The following is a 27768-nucleotide window of genomic DNA, read 5'->3' as shown; positions in this document are numbered from 1 at the left end:
AGTATCTCCTACATGAAAACATTTTAGCAAATAATTTTCGTTTGAACTTTGGAGTTATTCGTCAAACATGCTCATCCATATTTTGTCAACTGTGAATTTATTTAATTTCTTAAAATTTTTAAATATACCACTAGCCAAGTTTTCAAATACTTTATCAACAATTATAAACATATTTATTATATTAAATAATATTTTATTATTTTTTGTATCGTTAAAGAGTGTCTTACTTAAATTTTTTTCCAAATTAAGACCAACCTATTTTACTGTAAATTATTAAACAAGTCATTTCTCCTAGAAAATATTTATGTTCCTACCTAAATAATTAAAATTCCAAAAAATAGATTCTAAATTATAAAAATGTATAATAAACATCTAATATAGTAACTAAAGATATAATTCTTAAAAATAGTTTATAGAATTATAAAACTGATGTAATAATATTTAAACTAATGTTTATTATTTCATTATATTTATTTGTTTATTGATTATTATTATTTATTTTTAAAATTTTTACAAATTATAAAATGTTAATAGGTAGATTAATATTAATTGATAATTATAATAATTTCTAAATCATTATAGCACCGTTAACGCTCATATACCTCCCAAAGTATGATTATTAAAATTATAACTCAATAAATACTTATTCAAATTTCAATTTAGTAACAACATTAAAACAACATTTAAAAAAATAAATGATTTGCTTAATAATTTACAGGAAAAATGGTGATTATTATTTAGGACCCCTTACACCCCTTCCCCCTCAGATACGGCCTTGCAAGTATATGACATTTCTTATTGTCGACATCCCTAACGACTAATGTCGATCGAAGTAAATAATATAAGTACTGGTTTAAAACGTTACTCAATACCATAAAACTCGCTCTAACTCGCATCATCATTATAACATCAAAATGCATTACTCGCTTCGCTACGAATCAGAAATAAATCTAAGAAAAAACCCGGTTGTCACTTTTTAAGTTCATTTTTATTATCACATTAAAACTTTGATGATCAAAACGTAACGTTTGAGTAACCGTTTTCCAATATTCTGTTGGTTATCACAAATAAATATTTAACAATTAAATACGTATAATATATAAACAAAAAAAATCATATTATAAACATGTATGAAGGTATATAATGGCAGTGTATATAAGTATAATATAGGCTAATGAAAAAAATTAATAAATAAAATGAACAACCGATAGCGATACGCTACTGTCAGTCGCGACCGTGACTCGTAAATAAACTATCAGGCGAGATCACGGACAAGTATATCGTATCAGTAAGGCGCACAATGAACGATAGGACAAAAAACGCTACGATGTAATAAAGTTGCACAAAAATAAAAATAATAGATAAAAAAAAAATGGCGAATCAAAACGGTGGACGGTGGTTGTGTACAAAATTAGTAGTCCGACTGCGATCATCAACTGAAGTCCAACGAAGTCTTCACTTTGCCGCGCTTCCGAGGGAACAGCAGGTCGTCGGAACTGTCGCTGCTGTCCGTACTCTGCGGCGACATTATGCGTTTCCGCTTCCTTGAGGGCGGCGGCTTGGACGGCCGTTCGTCCGACGTCCGATGCGCGCTCGTGTTGGTCGTCGACGAAGTGTTGTTTAAGTCAGAAGCGTCTTCCACGCAAAACGAATCCTGTCGGCCGACAATAACGAACATTTATTATACGATGAGATTAAAATAATATAGTGAGCTAATGCAGATTCAGTTTCGGTCTGGCTCACTCAGCTACTCGACCTTAGGTTATTTTTTTTAATATTGGGGCCAATAACCAAATGATAAAATTTATATTTGAAATCACCAATATGATAATTCTTAAGTAGGCCATTTCAAATTCGTTTTGAACTAACCACGTCATAAACTTATAAATAGAAATGAAACTATTAATAATATACTAAGATCTCCCTGCAATAAATTTAATGAAACAACCATTAAAATAATAATTTATAATTTATTTCATTAATATTGTTTATGCTAATCGTTTTTTTCTATTTTATAACATTTTGTAGATACATAATATAATAATATTATAATGACAGATAATTTTATAATTAATGAATTATTTTTTGATTAGTTTTATTGTGATATATCAAATGACAATTAAATGTATTTTTTATAAGTTTAAATACAACACACCCATTAAAAAATACCACATCAGGAGCTAGAATCGTGAGCCAGACTATAACATCATAACACGATTTAGTGACCCATTATCATACATCGTTAATTAATATTACTTTATTATTTTAGTCCATTAAATTCATCAATTTTTATGGAACTATAATTTATGCTCAACAATATAAGTACATATATGCAATTGAAAAGTGCCATCAAGCTAACCGAAAAAGTAGGTATTCACTTCACGGTTTTAGTTTAAAAAGTTATCGAATTTCGTCTGCGGTGTGTAAATAATATTGTAATAATATTGAAATCAATAATATTAATGTTTTGATTAACAGCGAAATAAATTGAATACTTACAATTTTTAATACGGAAAAATAAATCATTTTACATAAAAAAAAAGCCAAATAGTTTTAAGTTTTAACTAATCAACATTTTGTTATGATCATATGTGTAAAATCAAATGCATGCGTAAACAATAAACCTAATAAACGTTTACCTCTTCGTAGTCATTATCCATATTCCGATCATCCATCTGAGAGTAAACGTCGATGTTGTAATGATGTCCAGTCAGCTGAGGTATCTTGAACACTCCACGAGCATTAGCCTGATCCCTAAACAAGAATTACTAAATTAATTATATAAAAATTAGTCAATTTAGAATGATTTATTCGAATGTAAATTAAAAAAAAGAAAATTATTGACAAGTTTTTGATTTTGAATGAGTACCAATGTATTGCTAGAAATCTAGAAATCACTCTCAAAGTGACAAATAGTTAAAGATAGAAAAAATTATACTGCTCTTCAAAAAATTATGAAGGACGCAGAAAAAAAACAAATGGTAAAACCAATACATTAATTTATCGAAACACTCAGAAACAAAACGTATCTACGACCCATGATTTCCAAAACATCTGTTTTTATTTTTTATTTCCGCGTACACTCGATTTCGGCTTATAAACTAATATGAAATATTAAAACACTGCATGGCACATACTTGACCGATTGTAAATATTGTTTGGTCATGCTCTTAGACGGATCTGACTTTTCGTAGTCATCATCGATGAAACTGGAATCAAAATCATTTTGCTCATCGTCGTCGTCGTCGTCGTTTTCAGAGCTAGTCGTGCTGAGGATGTTTCCTTCACCGAAGCAATTACTGACATCAGCTTCGTCGTCGATGAACAAGAGTTTCTACAGCAAATGAAACAAACACGAAATTTATAGTCAATAACATGACATTATATATATATATATGTATATGAATTTAGCAAATTCAACTGGCAAAATTGAATTGGCGTGATAATAATTTATAAGAAAATAAATGTAAAAAAAATATTATGAATATAGTAAATAAGTCCCAACTAAAATTCCTAAGTTTTTATGTACTCGTATTGTATTATACAACTTAATATTTAACTTATAACTGTTAATATTGTGGGCATAATCATTAATTATAAATTTCACACAGTTAAATATTGATATTGTTATTACTATTAATACAACCAAACTACCTATTTCATCTTTTTTTTATGGACATAAACATTAAGCAAAAGGCTAAAATAATTAACTATTACTTTTACTTTTACAAATCGAAAAAATAGTTTAAGTACTACAAACAACGTTTAAACATAGTTCTTACAACTGTATGAAAAAAACATATAAAAAAAAAACTATTTCTATGATTTCAGGGTATACCTACCTCGTGATTGAGATAATAATAATTAATAAATCCGTAATGTGCAAACATTTGAATTAATTATTCAATAAATACGAAAAATATTTCTTATCTAATTCTAAGGATAGTAGGACGTATATTATACTTAAATACATAATAATTATTATAGTCTGATCTTCAAATTACTACACAAAACAATGTATTTTTGATATATATTAAAACGTCTTTAAGAACAATCTACGTGAAACCTTGTACTGTATTATTGAGGTACTAACCTTTTTCGGTTTCGCTCGTCGTTTTTTTTTAACTCGGCGGGGCGGGCTGGTCGTCTTTTTGTCGCGTCCGTGGCCGACGAAAGCGTCGGAATCACTGCTGGACGTCAACATAGAGTTGACCGTTTCGCTGGCGGCAGTGACCGTAGTCGCAGCAGCGGTGTCGATTTCTCGTCGTCGTTGTTTGGGATGCGTGGAAACTTTAGGAGTAGACTGCGAGAACTGAGGACGTCGCCGTGGCCCGTTCGGGGGATGTATGGGTGACATGTCGTTAGCTGGACTTTGGATTTTTCTTTTGAACGCCAACGCCGCCATTGAACCGTTGTCGAACTTCCGTCTGAACGTAGGCGTCGTCGAGCCGTTGTCCACCTGTCGTTTAGACGTCGTCGCCGTCGACCCATTGTCCACATGTAGTTTAGACGCCGTCGCTGTCGACCCGTTGTCCACCTGTCGTTTAGAAGCCATCGACGTCGAACCGTTGTCGACCGGTCGTTTTGATGCCGCCGTCGTTGTACTCCTCTTCATGCTCAAGCCGGGCTTGAGCCGATCGACAAGACGAGCAGCTTTCATGATGTTGAACGGCATCATGCCGTTGTCGTACGATTGTGTAGAATGACCGACACGTTTTGTCACGTCGTCCTTAATCGTCGGTTTAGCTACCGGAGCAACGGGCGGTAACGGTAATCGGGTCTCCGTCTTCGTCCCACCGTCATCCGTTAGTTTTTGTGCAACAAATTTCGTGTCACCATAGCCGTCCCGCTGTTTCTGTGCGAAAACGTCTCCATCCGGGTGTTTTTGCGTAAAGACGTCTGCGGCAGCGTTACCTTCGCTGTTGTAATCAATGAACATAAAATCCATGTCATCGTCATCGTCAAGCAACTGCAGCAAATCATTGCCGCCGACACGTGTCGTTGCGACACCGTTAGTCTGCAATCTGTCTTCTGAAATCGGTCGACAGGCGGAGGGCATGTTTGCGGTACCCGACGATCTCGGGGGCGGTGGAGACGACCTAGGTGGTGGTGGCGACGACCTCAGTGGTGGTGTTGACGACCTCGGTGGAGGTGGCGACAACAAGTCGATAATTTCGCAGGAGCGATTGGCGCGAACATGGCCCGTCAGTTTCATCTGAACGACCTTCTTTGGCGGTTTGCAACTGAAAAATTCTGGAGAACTTTTTATAGAAATAACGTCGTCGTCGTCGTTATCGTTTTCGTCGAGGTCAAGGACCTGCGGGACATCCGAACCCAGCAAACGGTCTGCTACGCCGACCTTTTCATTTGCCGTTTTTACTACAATCTTTTCAGCGTAGTCTTCAATGTACCCATCGGACCGTTGGCTCTTGAACAGAGCGCTGTAATCAACTTTACCAGAACGTCCGACTGTTTTCGCCTTTTGCCCGCCACCACACGCAATGGGACTCTTCCGACTACCGTTTTCCATCGATCGGCCGACGTTCGGTTGTTTAGCGGATATTCTATCGCTTCCACCCGTTTCCATACCCATGGCGAGCTTCTGACTCTTAAAAAGTTGTTCAAAATCAAGGTTTCCCATCACTTCATCGTCTTCATCCTTATCGTCGTTGTGGAGTACATCAGGATCGACAGCACTCGGGACTCGAACTCCCGTGTTCCTTATCATAAAGTCTTCGATGTACCCGTTGGATCTTTGGCTCTTGAATAAAACACTGTAGTCAATTTTTCCAATTGACTGGCAACCAGATGTCCCGGCCTTCTGTCCACTGCCACACACGATGGGACTTTTCCGGCCATCGTTGGCGATCGATCCATCGACGTTTTGTCTTCCAGCAGCGATTTCTTTTCCTATACAGATGTCGGATTTTCGACTCTTGTACAGTTTTTCAAAATCAATATTCCCCAAAATTTCGTCGTCTTCATCTTGGTCATTGTCACGTACAATGGCTTTTTTTTCGATGTCCGCAATTGAATGATCATCATTGACTTCGTCGTTAAAGTGACGTACAACTTTATTGTCTGCATTTGACGGACCAATACAAGATTCTGTGTCCCTAACCATGAAGTCTTCGATGTACCCGTTCGATCTTTGACTTTTAAACAATACACTGTAGTCTATTTTTCCTTTATGGCTCATCTCGGTTTTTTTACTACATGTGACCGCCAAATTATTGACTTTTGGTTTTTCAGTGGTAATTTCTTCGCTATATTTTTCGATGAACTTGTCAGCCCTTTGGCTCTTGAATAATTCTTCGAAATCAAGATTTCCCATGACTTCGTCATCCTCATCTTCGTCGACGTCTCGTACGACGGTTCTTGTAGCTGAAGAATTATCGTCGTCTACGTAATTTAAAAGTTCGGTCGAACGATTACTATCATCATCTTCGTAGTGTAAAAGTTCGGTCGAACGATTACTATCGTCGTCTTCTATAGTCAGCGGCTTTGCAAGGAGATCCGTATTCCTTTCCGTGAAATTATCAGTGTACCTGTTAGCCTGTTGACTTTGAAACAGATTGTTGAAATCTAGTTTACCCAAATGGCTATTTTCGTCGGTTGTTGTCTTGTGGTTACTGCTATAAATTGCGGAAGATCGCATACCGATCGGCTGCATATTAATAGTCTGATTAATGTGCTCTTTAGATATGTCTTCAAGGTCTGCATTCTTCGTGTAGCCATTTATATCGCGAACTGCAGATGTACTGGCTACCTGTGAACAACCTGGTCGTACATTATCGCTCAATCGGAAAGAACGATCGGCGTTTCTCTTTGGCTGATCGTTTACGCGGATCATGCGCTCTTCACTGACTGGCAAACCTTTTAACATTTGACCAACATTGGTCTGCTCCATAAACATGTTATTCGTTGGTTCACTGTTAAAAAGTTCATTATCACATTGATCATGATCAGTAAACAAATTTAACAGTTCCAAAAACGGACTATTCATCACTATGGCTTTGGTCTGAACACACGACTGCAGCCATTCGTTAAACAGTTTTTCCTCTTCAACGAAACAGTCTAAAGTCCTGTCCATTTCACCGTGTGCGTTGATGTCGGGTGTGTTAAAATTATCATTATCATTCAAATTGTGTTCGCAATCTACGTTTGTATTTTTGGCATTGGACAACCCGACGACTTCCCTACAATCATTATCATTTGTATCCAATTCTACAGTTTTTCGTTTTTTAGATCTTCTTTTTGGTTTATCTGAAATATAAAATCAATTGTATATATAAATTAGCTGAATAACCCGACATCGCTCGTGATAAAAAAAAAATCATTAAATTATTTAAATAATACCCTAAAAACGCGTAACCTTTAAATAAATTTACATGAATAATTTTTGAGTTATAAGTATTTAAAGTTTAGATTAGCGGAGTGGAATAGTAGTTAATAGATTTTTAATAATGATTAGTTCAAGATCAAAGATTCAGCCTGTACATATAGCCTAAATATGGTCTAACGCCTATCAATTAAGCATGGATCATACATACATATAGATCAATTGACAATAAACCAATATTAAACAAATATAACATCAAAGTTTAACAATACAACACTACTACCTAATTACTAAATTATTGAATAACACCAAATTAAAAGAATTGTAAATTATTTGATAAAAAAAATATACCTGTTCAAAACTATCGAAATTAACAAAAATATAATACTATTTACAAAAATAAGAAATCAATGTCAAAATTAATTAACATTACAATACTAAGGTTTGCTACATTTTTACATATACATATATATTGTATTTTGTAAAAAGTATCAATGAGTCATCAATAACCATTAGCAGAAAGTGAGTCTAAAATTAGGCCATTATTATATTAATTTTAAAAAAACATAGACTATACTAAAACATACTTTATAATGTTTACACATATCCATTAAATGAAATTTAATTTAGAATGTGGCAAGTGTCTGACTTCATACAACAAAAGTGATGAAAAATTTGTAAAATATCTTAATAATACTCATGAATAAAAAAAAAATATTGTATATAGATAAAAATATAATTATTTAAAGAACAGATAATTGCCATACTAACAATGGTGCTCAGATAAAATAACCTGGTGAGCCTCAAATATATGATCCCATAGGAATCCTCACTTATATTCCACGTTAGTTCATTGTATTTTTGGCTCCCATTAAACCAGGTGAATATACCTATTTAGATGATTATACAATACAAATCACTAATAATTATTCTAGTGAAATGAAATGTTGAAAAGTAAAAAAATTATCAAAGGAAGAATACAAATTGTTACTATAATTATTATTATTTTACTATTAGTTTGAATATATTATGTCTAAATTATTATAATATAGTCATACAATTATTCTATTATTCATAAGCATTATATTTAAAAAGTAATTATAATTTTATAAAATAATTATAAATACATTTTATTCTCTACGAGAATTATACCTATATTATTTTGAAAAACATCGAGTCCGTCTTCTCCAACTTCATCTACTTCATTTTGACCATCATTCGGTTCTACATATCGCGTAATATTTTCAACTCCTTTTTTCTTGCCTTTAAGTTTTTTCTTTTCTGGGAACAACTCTTCTGGTTTTTTTACATGAATCATTAAACATTTTGGATGGATATCTAAAATAATTTTTAAAAATTTAAGTTGTTTTTTTCAATATACCATAGAATATTGGTATTTAATTATTAAACAGTTAATACTATTCATTTTAATACGTTTCAAATATTCATTATTTACAATATAAGAAACTCACGTTTTGGCACCAATCTCGGTCCATTAGGAGCCAACTTTGAAAGTAATACTTTGCTTTTCAACATTTTCATTACAAGTGTTTTGCTAGAAGAAACACTAGAATTGTATTTCTAAACATAAAAATAAAATATATTTATATAGAAATTATTTTAATTTATTATTCTTCAATATGTTTTAATTGTATAAGTTATAGTGGCAGACTGGCAGTTATACTTGTTATGATAATAATCAAACAAAATTTAATATTTCTAGTTTAATGCATAAGAATTTTCTATATTTTTTACCAAATACTATTAGCTATATACAAAATATTTACAATTTGTTCTTTTCCTTCAGTCAGTAAAGTAATACATTTGCCTGATCTTTTACGTCCAGTTCGGCCGAGTCTTTGGACAAATTTAATTGGAGATTTATTAGCTTCCAAACAAATGATCAGGTCAACTTCACCAATATCTAAGCCTTCTTCAGCTACACTTGTAGCAATTAAGACATTAAAATCTCCACTTTTAAATCGGCTCATCACCTATTCCAGAAAAATTAAATAAATAACACATCATGAAATGACTATAATTTTTAATAAAAATGTTTTCTGATTTACCTCCAATTGTTTTTTTTGTGGCAGACCACCTTTTTCCTTAAGAGATTGCCCAACAAACATGACTGGTTTTACAGATGAACCAAAAGTTTTTAAAAGTTCAAATACTTCTACAACAACCAACCGATACTATAAACACAATTATTAAAAATATTGTAATGAGTAACACAATAATGCAATCTTAATATAATGTATAATATCTTATATAAAATTATCACTGTAAAAATTAATTTTTAATTTTTAATATTATACCTGGCAGAATATTATTATCTTACTACTCGCTTCTACATTGGTGTTGCCAAAATAATTTTGAACAATTTTTTTCAACTCGAATAGTTTGGGATGACTCCAAACTAAGTCCTATAAAAAAATTTAAATTGAAAAACAATCGAAAAAATTAAAATGAATTATTATAAATAAATTACCTGAGAATTCAGTTCATTGTTAATACTATGCAAAAGATTTTGAAAATCGGCATCATTTGATAAACATTTATGATTTTCTTTGATTTCTAAATTATAACACAAAAACCAAACATATTAAGATTATAAGTTATAACATTTTATACACCATCTAATGCTTTAATTACCTAACGATTGTAAATAAAATACTTTGACACCATAAATAGTTAACAACTCTAAAGCATATGCCAATGACATGCAAATAGTAAAATCATTAATTAAACATCCAACAAGAGATTTTGGCATTTCACGGGCAATATTACTAGTTACAAATTTTTGTTTGGCACTGAGTATCTGAAAAAAAAAATAAAACTTGCATTGAACTAAAAAGTTATTGAAATTACCACTTAAAAGTATCAAACTTCTATTGATTTTGATATTTCAATGATATAAATAACCTTAAACTCACTTGAAATTTTGTTAGATTAGCAACATTTCCATTGAGTGCATGATATTGCTTTAAACGTCTTAAGTATTTGTCATATATCTGAAATCAATTTTTATGATCCATATAAAATAAAAAAATACAGGTAAACTGTAACATTTTTATTATGTGTTGAGTGTAATATTATAAGATTATGGAAAACACTAACCTTTAAAAACTGAGTGCGTATCTCCAAAATACTATTTGTAAGTTTTACTGGTATGCATTCAACATCCTTTTTATTTGTATACTTTGCTACATCAGGGGATTCATCAGTTCTGAATTCTAACTTTGATATACTTAAATTTTGAATCACCTCAGTGACCGCATCTATATTAGTTCCAGGAGTAGCTGATAACCCAACAATTCTAATAACTCGGTTTTCTTCGGCTAAATGCTTTAAGACCTGTAGAATACAAAACAATAGTCATGTTAATACTTCTCAAAATTGTATAATTAATTGTTTATAATTTGTATGGTATTTAGTAACCTGAACATAAGCATAGTCTTTAGTAGCTCGATGTGCTTCGTCAACAATAATACATCTGAATGTATCTGATGGACATTTGTTAAGGCTCAAATCATTAGCCAGAACTTGGGGCGTAAGAAAAAAGACTCTATATTTATTCCATGCTAAATATCTTTGTTCTGGTGGGATATTGCCTAGAATTTAATTAAACATTATTGAATATTCTATTCATTTCATACAAAAATTAACATAAATCGGTAAAAATTTGAAATGAGACTTGAATTAATTCATGTAATATTACAAATAACTAAAATAAATGGTCTCTAGAAATTCTTAAAAATGGTTTGATTATGTAAAAATGAATCATTGCATTTTTAAAACTAATAATAAAATACTCAGAATTGATCACAACTAACCAGTCATTTCAAATGTCATATCCCTAGGAATACCCATAATCGAGTGACATGCTTCAATTTGTTGGGCAACCAATGGTCTTGTCGGCGCCATAAATATTACTTTACCCATAGGATACCATCGATAAAAGTTGTACATGACCACAGCAGCTATGAATGTTTTCCCCATGCCTATAATAATATTGGAAAAAATTAAATCTCGGTAACTTAATAATCCATTAAATAATCAAATGTATATTATACATAGAAAAATACCTGTAGGTAAGCTGACTAGAGTATTATGAAATAAAGCTGTTTTGATGATTGCCATTTGATATTCTCTGACTGGAAAATTTGAGGGGTATACATAATGTGAACCAGATGATAAATGAAAACCATTCGCATCCGGTTCTTTATAAAAAATCGCTTGTCTAGAGAACGAATCAAGCATATACAATAATATATTAATAACAATATAAATTTAAAACAATTAAGTAAAATGCTTATAATATGTTTATTAATAACTCACGAACTAATAATGCTGACGTCATTCTGTATTGGTAATGAATTTGTTTCTATACATAATGTGTTAGTTTGATTTTCAGGTACACTATTAGTTTTCTCATCACATATTTTATCACTTTTAGGTTTTGTAAAAAAATGTGATAATCTACTTTGTACAACTGCAGTCTTCTTAGGTGATTGACACAAGTCTATTACTAATGGTGGTGCAACCCTACTTAATTTATTTACAGAATTTGTGCCAATAGACTGTTGTGGTACTTCATCCTCGACAATAGACTGTGTAGGTGGTATAAATGGTACTTCTTGAACAGCAATAGACCGTAACGGTACTTCCACTTCATTATAATGTCTATAAAACAAATATGTATTAATATCAATAAAGAAAAAAATGTATTTATTTATTTTTATATTTAAATATTATAGTAACAAATTGGATTCATAATTGGTATTTTGATAAGTAGAAGGTAAAATAAATTTCTTATAGGTACCATTTAAAATAATTATGAAAACTTATAAAATTGATATTGTTAATATTTAGTCAAAAATAAATAATTATAGATACTTTAAATTTTTAACAAATATTTATTTAAGAATTTTCTAGTCATAATAATATCATTTTAGCAACATTTGTCATCTTATAAACGTTAAAAGTTTGAATTCTCATCAAACCCATTAATATCACAAACATTTAAACATCATTTTATAGTTGAACATGCATAATTTTTTAATTTTAATACCTAAATCTTGAAATTTTAATAAAAAAGACAATGAATGTTTGAACTTTAAAGGTCAAACAATTTTTTTTGAAATTCAACGAAATATAAAACAAAGCAACTAAAGCTTAAGACTTTCTCCTATTGCTTGTATTGTTGTTTAATATACATAATGAATTTTTCAAAATTTCAGTTTAAATTTTAAGTTATTTGTATCTTGGCCTTATTTACATTATTATAATAAGGCACATCTGTTTTAGCTTAAATTAATAACAATAATATATTAGAATAAGGATAAAATATACTCGAATGCTTTTGGAAAAATTACTTAAAAATAAATTACTAATAATATAAATAAGTTATAAAATATCTTTAGAAACAGAAGTTAACACATTTCAGAATTGTTTTTTGTACAAAATTGTTTAATTAAATTGTAATATATCTATAAATCTATTACAACATTAAATTTTCTTACTCAATGGGTGAGGTACACTTGGCACCTATTACCTTTACAGCAGAGTAAGTCTCCAGATATTTTTATTAGTGCAATTCAAACATATATTATACTTGCTTTGTGTAATATTTCAAAATGCAATACATTACTTAGTATAATATATACCTAATTAATAAGTAATATGTTGATAGATTATCTAGTTTATCAGTTAAACAATTATGTAAAAAAAAAAAAAAAACATTTAATGAGTTTATTTTTTCAAATTTACCTTAAACTTTCTACTAATACAGAAGCTAATAATTCATCATCTTCAACTAAAAATTGGCCATTTGCATCAGTCATATCAATGTATAGTAATCTGCAAAAAAAAATTGTAATTTTTAAGTATAATTAGGTGCAATTAAAAATCTAGATAAATTAAATTGGAAGTCCACAAAATACTAAAAACATGTATCAGCATTTTGATGAATTTACAGTTAACTTATCACGTCTCATATACAATAATAAAATTTTATATTTTTATTTTTTATTAAAAGAGTTAACTTAGATAACTTTCCCATGAATAAATATTATCATTTGATAAAATAAAATGTTTATTCAATATAAGTATATAACTTATTAGTTATAATTGGACATACAAATATATTGCATTTGCATACAATTATGATTTCTATACTCTTCAAAAACAGGTAACTGTTGATAAAAGTAAAACAGAAAATGGGTCCTTTGTATTCGAAGTAAATAAAACAAAACATAATGTGATTTAAGTTTTTTTGGCATTAATAATACATTTTTTTTTTTATATTAATTATGAATACTATAATATCAATAAAAGCGGAATATATACTATCCATTCCAGTCCAGTAACATTTTTGGGGGTTGGTAAAAAACAACAGCAAAATTTCCACCCATAAATTTTTTTTTAGAATTATTAAATATACAACATAAGTTTCTTTAAGTAATAATATATGAGTCTGATTAAAAGAAATGTATTAAATATTAAATTGGTATTAACAATATATTGTCAAAATATAAATCTAATTATAACATTTAATACATTTTCCTCTCGAAATTGTGATTAATACTCAAATGCACCCACCCACTTTTGAAAATGTCTGGTTGTAATACCAATGTTGTATAAGCTTCAATAAATAAATTGATTACATAAACATTAACAGTTCATGAGATTAAAATTGTTGATAATCATTATTTTCTTAAAAGAAACTTTCATCAACTTAAATCATAATTTTTAGAGATTAAATTTTAGGAACTGTACTAAATTTATAAATAATTCAATAATATTATTATTTTATTTATTTTTCTTACATTATTTAAAGTTCAATCAAAAACTAGAATTCAATGTAATACAAATAACTTTATGTTACATGCACAAATTAATTATTCAAAAATATACTATATTATTTAACTATTACTAAAACCATTTTATTGTTTACAAAGCTAAATATTTTTTATTTTAACAATTAGTTATTTAAGAAAGAAAAAAGAATAATATTGTTAAACTAAATAATTCAAATTGTAACGATAAAAAATTTAAAAAAGAAACATTAAAATTCAAAATATTTAATATTCTATATTGAAATTAATGTAATACACCCATCAAATATATGTAGATATGTTTATGTATATTTATGATGTAGTGTCACAAACACATGATATTTTAACAAGAGAATCTTATCATGACTACAATATCATGTAAAATCTAAAAATATTTAGAGAAAACACAACAACAAAGTGTATAAATATGAAAAATAAATTTAATTTGTTATATTATTAAAATTATATTTTTATTTTATTTATTACATAATATTATAAAGCAAAAAAATACTAAAGTGTACTTAAATATACATTTATAATACCTAAACCATAAAATATAAAGTTATGCACAAAATAAAAATAATATTATTTGATTCAATAGAAAATGAATTAAGTTATTTTTATTTGAGGTTAGCCTTTAATTGGATGAATTTAATCAACAACCGAGCCTTAATAATGAATAATTTATACTAGAATTAAAAATATATTTATATTAATATCATTTAGAAAATATTCTTCTAATTTCGGTACTTTTAAATATGACAGTAATCAGGCATCTAAATTGTACTTTAGAAAAATATTATTGAGTTGATACTGTACATTTGATAATTATAATATTTATAAGATAACTTCATAATTAACTGTTTTTATAACACAAAAACTCATTAACTAGGCATATATTTTTATTAACTACCTAATAAATAAATGAAAAAAAAAATAAATATTATAAAATATACTCTGATATTAAGAATATTTTATTCAACCATACAATTTAACAATATCTGCAATCAATTTTGAATATATGAATAAGATGTAAATAGATAGTACATTAAACAATCCTAAGGGAATAATATTGTTCACCATTTATATTTTTCAATTTCAATCAACACTTTAAATATAGGTACACATAATGTTACATATGTTAATAAATTACATAAATACATATTTGTACAAATGCTATATTACATAAGCAATAGAATTCCAATTTATATTCATAATAACAAATTAAAATATTTTGATGTAATTTAAATATATTTATTAAATTATTTTTTCAGTAGGTACAATGCTTAGTATTAAAATTGTAATTTATAAAATTAGTACATTAAATGACTTAAGAATGTTCATTTTTTTTTCTGATAATACTGCTTATTACAGGACGAGTAGAATCAGTCAATGGGACTGGCTTTAATCCATACTTGGAAATTCCATCACGGATTTCATACTCGTTCAAGTCATTTGTTGTAGTATCCTATGAACAATATATTTTACTATTTTAATATGGTATAGAAAATTAATTATTATCAACGTAATTCTGAAATTTCCAATATTAAAGTTAATTTAAATCAAATAAAATGTCATAAACAAGATACTTTTGACCATTTATTAATTTATGGTTTACCGCTATTTTATGTTTCATACATGGCAATATTTTTATCATGAGTCTTTTAACTAAAACTATTAATGATTTTAAAAATATTTTTTTTATATCATAATTTTATACAACTATTTTCTATATGAAAAAAATGTTTTTTACTATTTGTAATTATATTTTTCTAAGATTTATACTAATTTATGTGACATTAATTTTTAATTTTATATTCCAAAGCAATAAGTTATTTGGAGTATATTGATATGTATAAATTAAATTACCTAACCACACATGTTGTCTCCATGTTACATACCTACGACATTTTAGTTGAGCGGAATCAATTTTATGTTTATAGCTTTAATATTAGAGTTCATTTACTTATTACTTAACTTAAAGTTAATAATATAAAATATTATCTAGAGCATCTCATAAGCTTTTATTGATACTTTAATTGTCAATCTCTAACTAAATCGAGTGTACGAAACGAAGTAATTATTAATTAATTTATTATATATGTAATACATAAACATTTCCACAACAGATCTTAAACTAATAGATGGTGCATGAACAGTGGCACCAAATATGTAATATGTGTGCCAAGATGGTTGAGTGCTAAGGTAGACGGATGAATAAGTTGATATTGTAGTTAGTAAATCTTAAGAAGATACCAATTGTGTAGTTTTGTTATGGTTTCATTTCAAAATAATCATGGGTCTGGTTATTATTTTGACCGATTGACCGTCTCCATTAAAAAAAATAGAAATTATGGCACGCTAACTAACTTTGTGAGTAACGGTGGTAGCTAATTTTTATATTTCGTCCCATCAAATAAAATACACATCTATTTCATTCTAGTATAAAAGATCTTACTCATAGCATATCAATACTTGTCACATAAATAAGTTATTTCAATATATTTTTTAATTAATATTCATTTCCATATGTTATCTTAAATAAAACTATTATGCTATAATTATGAATATAATAATATATTAATGTATTATATATTTTATATAATAGTAATTTGTTTTGAAATTTATTTACCATTGATTCACAGTCAAATTTATTCGATTGATTGTTACGTTCATTCTGAGAATCCATTTCTAATTTTAAAAGTTTCTTAAGCAGAATATTTCTAGTTGTACTTGTAATCGGACTACTTATGCCAAATCGAGCCAATCTAGATTTTAAATCTGCATCATTTAATATATTGCTTGATGACATAATTGTGTATTTGTTTAACTGTCAATAGTAATATAAATGCATTAATGATATAATATTATAATAACTGTAATAATTAAATATTTAATTACTTACATAACTTTATTCATTAAAATTAATTTTTTTTGAATTTATCAAAATATACATAAAAATTTGATGGTGAACACCTATTTCTAAGAATATAAATTACACAATAGATAGTTTGATAATGGAAAATACAAAAAACTCATATTTATTACAAACCAAAATATATTGAACAATTTATTGTAATTACTCAATTAACACTGAAATCCTATGTATTCAAACCACATATTAATTCAAAACAATAATAAACCACAACATTGTAGGAGGGCCAAATTTAAAATAAAAAATACTAATATTTCACAATGCAAATACACCAATATGTTATGTCTCATACTTCTGTGATTTACAATGTATCACTCAACACGTACAAACTGTCATTTTATATTTGTTTCATTTACAAGTGTTTACCTTTATACACATATAATATTTAAATCACAGGCCACAGCACTATCCTTTAAATATAAACAAAAAGCCCCAGTTTAAAGTTTTTTGAAATAAAGGGATAATTTCATACAATGTTTATACCATACCAAACAAATGATCACCCTACATCATTTAAAAGAATTATTCTATTGTATGTAAGAATGAAGTACCTACAAATATGTCGACAGTCCCAGAAAATATAGTTAACCTAACCCGACACTATTACATTATTTTGTAATTTCGTTAAGTTTAAATATTCAAACAACAATTATTCATAAATGCAATTAACTTGCATTTTGCAATTTCAATATGGTTAGATTTCATTAAAATCACAAGGTACTACACGACAAAACACATAAATAACAAGCATACAGTAATAATTTTCAAGTAACTTACTTTTAAAAGAGCGATATTGCAACACGAAATTCAACAACACGTAATACAAAATAAACTGAAGTATAATACTGGTATGTCGTAAGTGTACACAATTCGAATTTTGACTATCTAAACTTTTATTATCACGAACGCGTTTCATACGTATTTAACTATTTTGGCCGATCACTTTAAATCACAGATATATTAGTATATATTATATATATTTTGTACTTTAAATATGAAATATTACACATTCCTCCAAACGACTATTCCTTATCAGCTATTATCACTTTTAAGTGAGTTTTCGTTAGGTAACGAAAGCAAACGGTTAGCCGACTATTTATCTACTGATACAATAATACGGTATATTAACACGTATTAATGTATTATTGTATATTATGTTAATCGTCAAAACGATCCAAAGAGAGATATTTTGTAATAAAAATGCATTATTGGAGGGTACCGGAAATACTGAACTATAGAAAAAGTGGTAGGAACATTTTATCTAACGTTAAACCGTTGGGACATAAAACTATCACCAAAACGGTTTTTAATTAACTGTTAAAACTCTCGGTACCCCCTCGTGAAAACGTTCCCAGTGTTCCTTTTTCTATGATTCAACCACAGGGCACAGATCAGTGGAAGCACTACACTCGGACAAAGGAAGGTAAGTGCTTCCCTAACATATGATATTGCCCTTCCATTGCCCCCTATAAATTAATGACTATTGAGCAATTTATTAATTTGTTATATTATAACTTACCTATTAGAATTATTAGATTATTTTGATAATTGATAATCCAATAAGGATTTCAGGACAATGTTTCTATTAATATAATTTATAAGCCATATTATTATTATTATTAATATGATTCCTGTTTCGTATATTTTTAACAACAAAATAATAGTTTACAAATAAAGCGAGCACAAAGCCGATACTTACGTGACTCGGCCAACGTATAGTTTTGTCGTGGTTACGGGTAACGTGTGTCATAATAATCATAATATTATTTATAATACTATATATCAATTATCATTACTGTTCCAATAATTTGCAATTATTTATATTAATTTCAATAATACTAATAATATCTGTTCACTGGACACAAACGGCACGTAAAAAAATATCAATTTTTAAAAAAGCATAATCATTAATTTTTAACCAAAGTCATAGGCCAATTAATTAACTACAAATATACCTAGGTACTTAAATAATACACTATACCATTAAAATATTATAATACAATCTCACCAGTTAATGAGAGGAGTGGTCTCCATCTATGACTGAGCCGAGTATAAAAATGGAAATATTTATCAATATAATAAGTAGGTACCTATGTATAATATTATTTACTACCTATGTAAATACCTCCGCAGTATATTATAATAAATATTTCGAACGCAGTTCTTAAACTTATTGGTGGCATACACGAATTAAGATATACTATTATATATTATATTATATTATATAATATTGATATATTATTATTCGTGGTGGCATATGATATCTCTTGCACATAAGATGCTTCAAAGGTTGTGATATACAAAATTATTTCAACAGTTACTTAGTAAGTTTATATTTTCGTGGTCCTATCGTCTTCTTTAAGGCCAACAAGTCGTATTCACACACACGTACATAGATAGGTAAAAATATTTATTCAATTTTGTTTAATAATAGATTAAAATATTATAATAATTTGTTTTAAATTTTATATACCATCAATTTACAGTTAAATTCATTCGATTGATTTTTACGTTCATTCTGAGAATCCATTTCTAATTTTAAAAGTTTCTTTAGCAGAACATTTCTAGTTGTATTTGTAATCGGATTATTTATGCCAAATCGAGCCAATCTAGATTTTAAATCTGTATTATTTAATATGTTTCTTGATGACATATTTGTATATTTTTTTACCTGTCAATATTAATAAAAATTCATCAATGATATTATTATATTACAATCAGTAATAACTGTAATAATTTAATGTTAAGTTACTTTACTTACATAACTAAATTTATTGATGGTATATGAACAGTGACACCGAATATGTATTTTTATAACACGGTTTACCCTTGTACTTATATTATAGTGGTGTTTACCAAGATGGTTGAGTGCTAAGATAGACGGTAGGTATAGTTTACATTGTAGTTTGTAACTCTTAGAAGATACCTACTATATAATTGTGTAATTTTGTTATGGTTTCATTTCAAAATAATCACGGGGATGGTTATTATTTTGACCGTTTCCATTAAAAAATATATAAATGATGGCACGCTGACTAACTTTGTGAGTAACGGTGGTAAATCATTTTTATATTTCGTCCCATCAAATAATATACATATCAGCGTCACTCCGGTATAAAATCTCTTGCACGTAGCTTATCAATACGCGTCACATAAATAAGTTTTTTCAATTAATTTTCATTTACGTGTATTGTTTTAAACAAAATTATTAAGTTGTATTCATGAATATAATAATATAGGTATATATTCTATTTTTTATAATAATAATTTGTGTTAAAATTTATTTACCATTGATTCGCGGTCAAATTTATTCGATTGATTGTTACGTTCGTTTTGAGAATTCATTTCTAATTTTAAAAGTTTCTTAAACAGAACATTTCTAGTTGTATCTGTGATCGGATAATTTATGCCAAATCGAGCCAGTCTAGATTTTAAATCTGCATCATTTAATGTATTGCTTGTTAACATAATTGTGTATTTGTTTAACTGTCAATATTAATAATATTATTGCATTAACGATAAAACATTATAATAACTATAACAATTAAATATTTAGTTACTTCTTACTAACATAACTTTGTTCCTTAAAATTAATTATATTTTTGAACTCTGAAATATATCTATTATGGTAATTATTATCGATGTATAGCTTACAGTAAGGCTTACACCAATAAGTTATAACTAAATAACATCTGTATGTTACATTATATATAGTAATATATTAATGTTATAAGTTGAATGTCACAAGACACAAACACTACATATAAAAATTATGCAGAAAATCTATTTTACATTTTTTAATATTTTAAAATATTACACTTGTGTTCATTTTTTTATTATTATTATTATTTGAACTATTTTAATTATAAAACATTCTTACTACAAATTAGTAATATTAATAAATATTTATCTATACCTATGTTTAATACATTATTAAATTTTAAATATTTTTTCTCTCTAAATAAAACTGACTTGTATATTTAATATACGTTTGTTTTTTGTAGTTATTGGCATAAAAGCTGATGATAAACATGCCGAACATTTTAAATTTCTTGTAAATTATTTTATTATTGTAAAATAAAATATTTAAATGTTCTAGATTAAAAAATTAAAAAATAAAAGTTTTTAATTGTAAAATCTACTCTTTATATTCATTAAATCACTATCATAAATTCTTATCGATCAAAATTTCTTAGAATTTTGTTTATAAATGCATCTCATTCATCTCTTTTTTCATTTACAATCATACCATACAAATAACGATAATCTTTATCCTTTACTCTTTTATGGCGACCTGTTATAGTTATATGACAGTGTATTTTCTAATAATTCTATTTGAATACAAATCGATGTTTGAATATTTAATCGATCACACACACACACAAAATGTATATATGAACTTACGAAACTTAAATGATTGTACTACTCTTCTAACTTCCGATATTTGTGGAGAAAGTCAAAACACTCGTAAATATTGACGATAATACTCAAAATATAACACATTTTAAATAACACGATTATATTTTTTACATTCTGGTTACCATAGAAATTATTTTTGTACATCTAACCTACTACCCGATTTCGACTTATTTTTAAATGAATGTAATAGTATTTTAATGGACACGTTATAGCAAAATTAGTTTATTACTATTGTCCATTTATGTATTTTACATGCATTCAGGAGAACATATTTATACGATTGTCATATGAAAATATCTTCTACTATACCTTACTGTTAATGTAATATCTACTTTTTCATTACTATTATAGTATTATGTTAATAAGAAGAATAATCTACAAGTACGAGTATAGTATACCGCAAAAAATCCTTGCCTATTAATGTAATATTATACTTATGGTGACCAGATATAAAAATTTAAAAAAAGTGCATTTTAAAACTTAGCTTCTCCTCTGTCGTAATTGCCAATGCATATACCCATTTTATTCATATCAATATATCATAGACTATAGATCATTTCCTTCTACAAAAATTGTATTTTTTTAAATTATTATTATTACCTTATTACCTAGGTACTAAAAAACTAATTATTTAAAATTATTATGTCAACTCATTAGATATGTGTCTTTATGATATCAATTCTATGAAATTTAAGTAAATTTAAACTATAGTATAAGTGTTTTAGTTATTTTTTAAAGGTAAAATACTAAGTGTAAAATTTGAATAAATTAATACAAAACTTTGTTAAAATGTAGGAAACATTAACAAATTAATTAAATTATACAACCAATTAGATTGTATTATCTCAAACTATAAAATAAATTAATATTAAAATATAAAAAATCATAAACATGTAGTAACTAATAATATTTTCAAAAAAAGATAACGATTTCATACAATTAACACTAATTTTAATGAAACTAGGATTTGCATCATAAAAGAGTACTGTTCTATGAAAAATAGTACTTCTGGTTACCATAATTATATACTACATTATCTATACACAAAATTCTAAAATGTTTTGTTTCTTTTTTGACAAAAATAACAAATCCAATATTTAAAATGTCTAAAAATATATGCTACTCACATTTTTAAACTCGTTTTAAACCTATCCAACGAGTTTAAAAATTTTAGTACTTTACTTGCTCGTGTTATAGCTGCAAAACCTCACAGCGCTGACGTTAACGATTAATAAGTAAAGCAATATTCTTAAATCAATAAATCGTCAAAGTTTGCATATTGAAACAGAAAATGAATATCAATTTCTTGATTTTAAAACTAAGACTAAAGAGGACATTAATTACAATAAAATATTTTAAACGTTTATTTTATATCTTCGTAATAAGTTAAATTTTAAATTATTTCACCTTGTATATTTACTATATAGTATAGATTGTAAATATTCAATAAACGTTGTTAAAAAAAAAATAGAAAAATTAACTATAATTCAATATTATATTTCGAGATTATTATAGTTCTATTTTTATAGGCTTTTTTTAAAAAAAAAAAATTTGTAGGTAGTTAATAAAAATCCTTAAAATAAGCTCTGTTTCATCGGTTATAGACGTACTGGCGTACTGCTATGTTTTTAATTTTTATAATAATATGTGGTTATTCAGTAGGATCTCATGATATCATCATTTTCATCGGTATATTTTGATTTTACGTAGCTATTTTTGGTGGGTATTAATATAATTATTTTTCCTCGAATGACGACGACGGCGACGCCGAATTCGTCGAACACGAGGCGGTCTAATCACTCCTATATATTATTTCCAACAATATGCCTAATTATATTTTATATTATTATATGTGTTGTCACTATTTGGCCGACGAAATCAACAAGTCAGTGTTTCTGTTCGCAAACATTCTATAATATTATTACATTTTGTATTTTCGTATAATAGCGTTTATTACAGATTGATTCTGATAGGTACTTCTATGTAGACGACAAAATTATTTTAATTTGACACGGTAGATTATTAGTATAATAACAAAAATAATTCAGTGGACGGTGTTCCAAGAATGCTAATACAGAGCGTTCGTTTTTCGGTGTTGGTTTTGTCGGACGCGGCGAACCGATGTCGACCATAGACATAATAGAATATTATTCATCTATATAACTCTATTATGTGTTTATGTCTATGATGTCACACGTACGTAGTCGACTGTCGGCATCGCTGCTCAGACGCTCAGTTGGGGCGCGGAAACTATCTCTATACGTCCGATGTCTACACGCCCGTCATAAATACCGTGGCAATGTGGCACTCGACGTGTTAAAGCTTGATTTTTAAAAATTACGTTAAAACATAGACCTTTTACTGTTTAGACTTTTTACTAAAAGGTCTATGCGTTAAAAACAGTTTAAGATAGGTAACCAGAGGCGCCCGCAGAGAGGGGCCAATTGCACCCGCCGATATGTTTTAATAAACAAAAAAATCATTGTGCATGTGAGATTCATTACTTTATTTTATAAAATTTCGGAGTTCATAATAATTGTCCGTATTATTGAATCGCGTACTTCACGAATTATATTTTTGATCATATTAGTTCTACTAAAAATTAAAAATAACATAATGTTATTGCGAGTAGGTAGGTATGTGAATATAATATAACATGTTGCACCCTCTGAGCTGATTAATTTCTGCAGGCGCCCTTGTAGGTAACCGTGATTTAAATATTGCCTGTGTCATCTGCCTATTGAAATCGAACTGGAAAATGAAGAATAAAAAAGCGGGCAAGTGGGTACCGTTCTGCTGTACATTAGGGGGTGGGGTTAACCTCGGACTAGGGTAGGTTAAGTTTGAATGCAATGATAGGTATCATTGTATACGAAAAACGATTCTGAACGAAGATGATTTGTCAGCCTAGGATATAATTTCCAGTGGTTTGTGAAAAAGGTGGTTTATGTTTATGGCCTGAATACACCAAAATTTAAGTTCTTTTATAATTATTGTAAGCTAAACTTATGAAAAATCTTGTATTAAATTTTCTACTCTTAGCTACCTATACAAACATTTTTATGAATTATACCTACACAATAATTTGCAAATATTCATAATTTTGACGAATTTTCGTAAAAATTTGAACTTCAAATGCTAATAAAAAAAAATTGTGCCTATGTATTCTTATAATTTTTTAATCACTATAAGAATAACATATGAGGAACTTTGTATTAAATTTTCAAGTATTTTGATAGGGCCAAAAAAATTTTATCGACACTTCAAAAATATTTTTTCAGAAAAATTGAAAATTTCAGTTGTCTATAAATAGCTCAAAAAAAGTCAAAATATTTTGAAATTTATATCACGTAAAGAAAACGCGAATCTTAATAACTGGTAAAATTTTCAAGTATCTACGACTTATACTTTTTGAATAATAACAAATATCAAAAATTGTTTGAGGCTAAACTGTTATTTAACGCGGTTTTGTAAAAATTTAAATTTCAAACACTCATAAAAATTTTTTGTCTGAATCCGGTAGGGTTTTTTTTACAGATACTTGAAGAAAAATTTATGGAGATCCTTGTACCAAATTTTCAAAACTTAGTTATAAAAGAAAAAAATTTTGTGATTTTTCAACTTCAAAATTACTTGCAAATTTTCGCGTTTTCGACAGATTTCGTAAAAATTTGAACTAAAAACGCTTATAAAAAAAAGTTGTGACTAACGATTTTTAATATTTTTTAGCTACATTAAAAACAACTCATAAGGAACCTTGTATTAAATTTTCAAAACTTTTTGGTCATCCAAAAATTTTTTATCGACACTTTAAAAAAAATTTCTCAAAAAAATCGAAAATTTCAGTGGTCTATAAATAACTCAAAAAAAGTCAAAATTTTTTGAAAATTTAACTATATACGGATATCACTGACATTAACATTTGGTGAAAATTTCAAGTATTTTCAGTGATTAGTTTTTGAATTACAACCATAAAAAAAATCGATCTGGTCGAAAACTGGTTTTGCGTAAAAATTGCCGTTTTTCCGTCATTTTTTTTTGTTTTTCTCGAATTTTTTGAAAACTGTTGGAAAATGTTAACTTTTTACCTCTATAATGCACCAAGGATATTCACTTTTACATCGGAAACCACCCCCATAGTTTGAAATTTTAGTATTATTTCGACTAGTTATGCTGTACACAGACACAAAAAAAAAAAAAAAAAAAAAAAAAAAAAACACACATCATTGTAAAATCAATACATTCATCACTTCGTTCAGAATCTAAAAGATAAATGTCAAGAGCACGTGGTCAAGAGTATAATATCAGGTGTAATACACTACTAACATAATACTATAATAATTAACAATGTATAAATATTAAAATTTAAGCTTTTAACATTACGTAATACAAAAGGTCGATAGTTTTTTAAAAGATAAATGTCAAGAGTATAATACGAGGTAGGTACGCATAATACAATACTAACTTAATACTAACAAAACATAAAATGGCGCATACGCATATTGATGTTATAGGTACCTTATTGAATAAGGAATTATTTCGTCTTTGTGACGAGGACATACAAATCCTAAACATTCATTAGTCAATACATCTTCAACTACCTACTTCTTAAAATACGTAAGGACTATCTATATGAAGTATAAAATATTTTTCAATTTTAAAAATAAATTGAAAAAGTTTTTTATTTGGATGGATCAATTTTCTCCTAGACTTCATTTCAGTCAATTAAGACTCGGGACCATGAAGTTAGCCATTTGAAATTATAGTTTCTTTACACAGACTACATTTACTGTGGCTTAAATATTTGCTTACACAAATATCCTATTACATAGTATATCATACAATCTATTACAAGTGCGTATGAATAATCACGTTCAATATATCTGTAAATTCCCACATATCATCAGGTAGAATGTCATCTAATTTTCCTTTTAATTATTCTAACGCAGATTCACTACTTTTATTGTCATAAATAATTTTTAAGTCACTATTTTTAATTAAATTTGATGATTGATTAGATGTATCAATAGAACAATTTCCATACTTAGGATGTCACAAATTACTATAGGTACACAGACCACAATTTATACAGCTGTATAAATGTTGAGGTTCCTGGATGGTCGTTTGCTCCAGCAAATTGTCTAATTGTTCTAATTGTTTCAACTTAATGTTTAAAAACAACATTGACTTTAACATTTTAATGATATACAATTTTTCGTTTGATTTTAATTACATACATATATTTACAAACCATGTGTTTTTAAACATTTATTATTTACAGAAACCAAATACCGAATAATATTGACAACAATTTAACGATCCTAATAATTCGGAAAGTAGAAAGTTTTGATCACTTAAAAAATTTAAAAACTTTCAACGTAATTCCAGACATATATACGATAAATTTATAAACTATAGTGATGGTTATTTATACATTTTAAGAGTAATTCATCATTTTACCCAAGGTATAATTAAAGTTTTTTTTTAACTCAACTACCTAATTATTAATTATAATTATTTTATTTACAGGGGCCACGAACAAAAAATACTTAATACTGCATTAACAGCTTTTTCAATAGAGCATAATTTGTTTTTTCAGCAGGTTCCAGATTATAAATTAAAAATAAATTATAGTCAAAATAAATTGTAAATTACCTAATGGAAAATTCAATTAACACACACATTTTACAATTTTCAAGCATCAATCTGATTCCATGTGATAGCAATGTAAGAATTAATAATAATGTAATACTCATTTTACAAATAATAAAATATTATAATTTATTTTATAACATTTCTAAGATGTCAATATATCATCAACCAGAAAAATTTTTAACATTAAAAAAGTTCTGCGTTTTAGCTTTGTAAGTATAAATGGTAAAATAGGTTCTCTTCATATTCCAAATAATAAAATATTAATAACTTATTTATTTTTATTATAACTTAAATTGTAAATTTTAAATAAATAAAAAAAATTCTTGCTTATTTGTTGCATATTTTCATGATTTTTACAGCATATTATATGGCACATTTCGATACTTTTTGGTGTATAAATCAATATAGAAATTTTACATAATATGATGGAAATAAGGAACAATATTAATAAAATAAAACTCAAAACACAACTATAGTGGGTACACAGAAAATTAAATATATTAAATTTAAGCAATAGAACTAAGAAACTAGTGGACAAATTAATACTGACTACAAGACAATTGTCTCGAGTCAGTCAA

The 27768-nt window shown here is 27.7% G+C and overlaps 2 protein-coding genes and 1 long non-coding RNA gene across 7 annotated transcripts; 1 reads left to right on the top strand and 2 right to left on the bottom strand.

Moving 5' to 3' along the window:
- Positions 1-966: 966 nt before the first annotated feature.
- Positions 967-13265, bottom strand: LOC114118970 (uncharacterized). Of its 2 annotated transcripts, XM_050205774.1 has the most exons (19): positions 13115-13265; positions 11684-12028; positions 11431-11585; positions 11179-11346; positions 10784-10956; positions 10463-10699; positions 10279-10356; positions 9998-10163; positions 9834-9919; positions 9661-9768; positions 9412-9537; positions 9130-9336; positions 8815-8923; positions 8495-8680; positions 4499-7266; positions 4094-4459; positions 3138-3334; positions 2640-2754; positions 967-1654 (listed from the first exon to the last, which is right to left on the bottom strand). In XM_050205774.1, the coding sequence occupies exons 1-19, from the start codon at positions 13186-13188 to the stop codon at positions 1433-1435; spliced, it is 5886 nt and encodes a 1961-aa protein (XP_050061731.1). In that variant the 5' UTR covers positions 13189-13265; the 3' UTR covers positions 967-1432. The 2 variants fall into 2 exon arrangements, with proteins under 2 accessions (XP_050061731.1, XP_050061729.1); XM_050205772.1 differs by having other exon boundaries at positions 4094-7266.
- A 2146-nt stretch (positions 13266-15411) lies between these two features.
- LOC126551726 (CAR1 transcription factor-like) lies at positions 15412-21657 on the bottom strand. Of its 4 annotated transcripts, none has more exons than XM_050205777.1 (5): positions 21521-21657; positions 20405-20553; positions 19590-19787; positions 16814-17011; positions 15412-15649 (listed from the first exon to the last, which is right to left on the bottom strand). In XM_050205777.1, exons 2-5 carry the CDS (start codon positions 20459-20461, stop codon positions 15512-15514), a joined length of 591 nt encoding a protein of 196 aa, XP_050061734.1. In that variant the 5' UTR covers positions 20462-20553; positions 21521-21657; the 3' UTR covers positions 15412-15511. The 4 variants fall into 4 exon arrangements, 2 of the variants coding, with proteins under 2 accessions (XP_050061734.1, XP_050061733.1); XM_050205776.1 differs by having other exon boundaries at positions 20405-20602; positions 21521-21655; XR_007605635.1 differs by lacking the exons at positions 15412-15649; positions 16814-17011 and adding an exon at positions 19381-19472 and having other exon boundaries at positions 20405-20602; positions 21521-21653.
- LOC126551727 (uncharacterized) lies at positions 19419-27544 on the top strand. The gene is made up of 4 exons (XR_007605637.1): positions 19419-19516; positions 26817-27000; positions 27065-27262; positions 27338-27544. It is a non-coding gene; the product is annotated as an uncharacterized LOC126551727 (long non-coding RNA).
- The last annotated feature ends 224 nt before the right edge of the window (positions 27545-27768 follow it).

Source organism: Aphis gossypii, chromosome X (genome assembly GCF_020184175.1).
Source record: "Aphis gossypii isolate Hap1 chromosome X, ASM2018417v2, whole genome shotgun sequence".
NCBI lineage: Eukaryota > Metazoa > Arthropoda > Insecta > Hemiptera > Aphididae > Aphis > Aphis gossypii.
Note: the sequence above shows the minus strand (reverse complement) of the source record. Positions and strands in the feature narration are given on the sequence as shown.

Bases quoted from the DNA above. Each gene is read 5' to 3' on its own strand.
- LOC114118970 (XM_050205772.1), bottom strand. From the start codon at position 13,188: ATGACTGATGCAAATGGCCAATTTTTAGTTGAAGATGATGAATTATTA. The intron at 11,586-11,683 runs GTGAGTTATTAA...TTCGTTCTCTAG, and splicing joins GACGTCAGCATTATTAGTTC to ACAAGCGATTTTTTATAAAG. The intron at 8,924-9,129 runs GTAAATATTTTG...TTTTATGTTTAG, and splicing joins CTGAAGGAAAAGAACAAATT to AAATACAATTCTAGTGTTTC.
- LOC126551726 (XM_050205776.1), bottom strand. From the start codon at position 20,584: ATGTTAACAAGCAATACATTAAATGATGCAGATTTAAAATCTAGACTG. The intron at 17,012-19,589 runs GTATATAAAATT...TACTATTGACAG, and splicing joins AATTTAACTGTAAATTGATG to TTAAACAAATACACAATTAT. The intron at 15,650-16,813 runs GTAAATAAATTT...TATTGTTCATAG, and splicing joins AATTTGACTGTGAATCAATG to GATACTACAACAAATGACTT.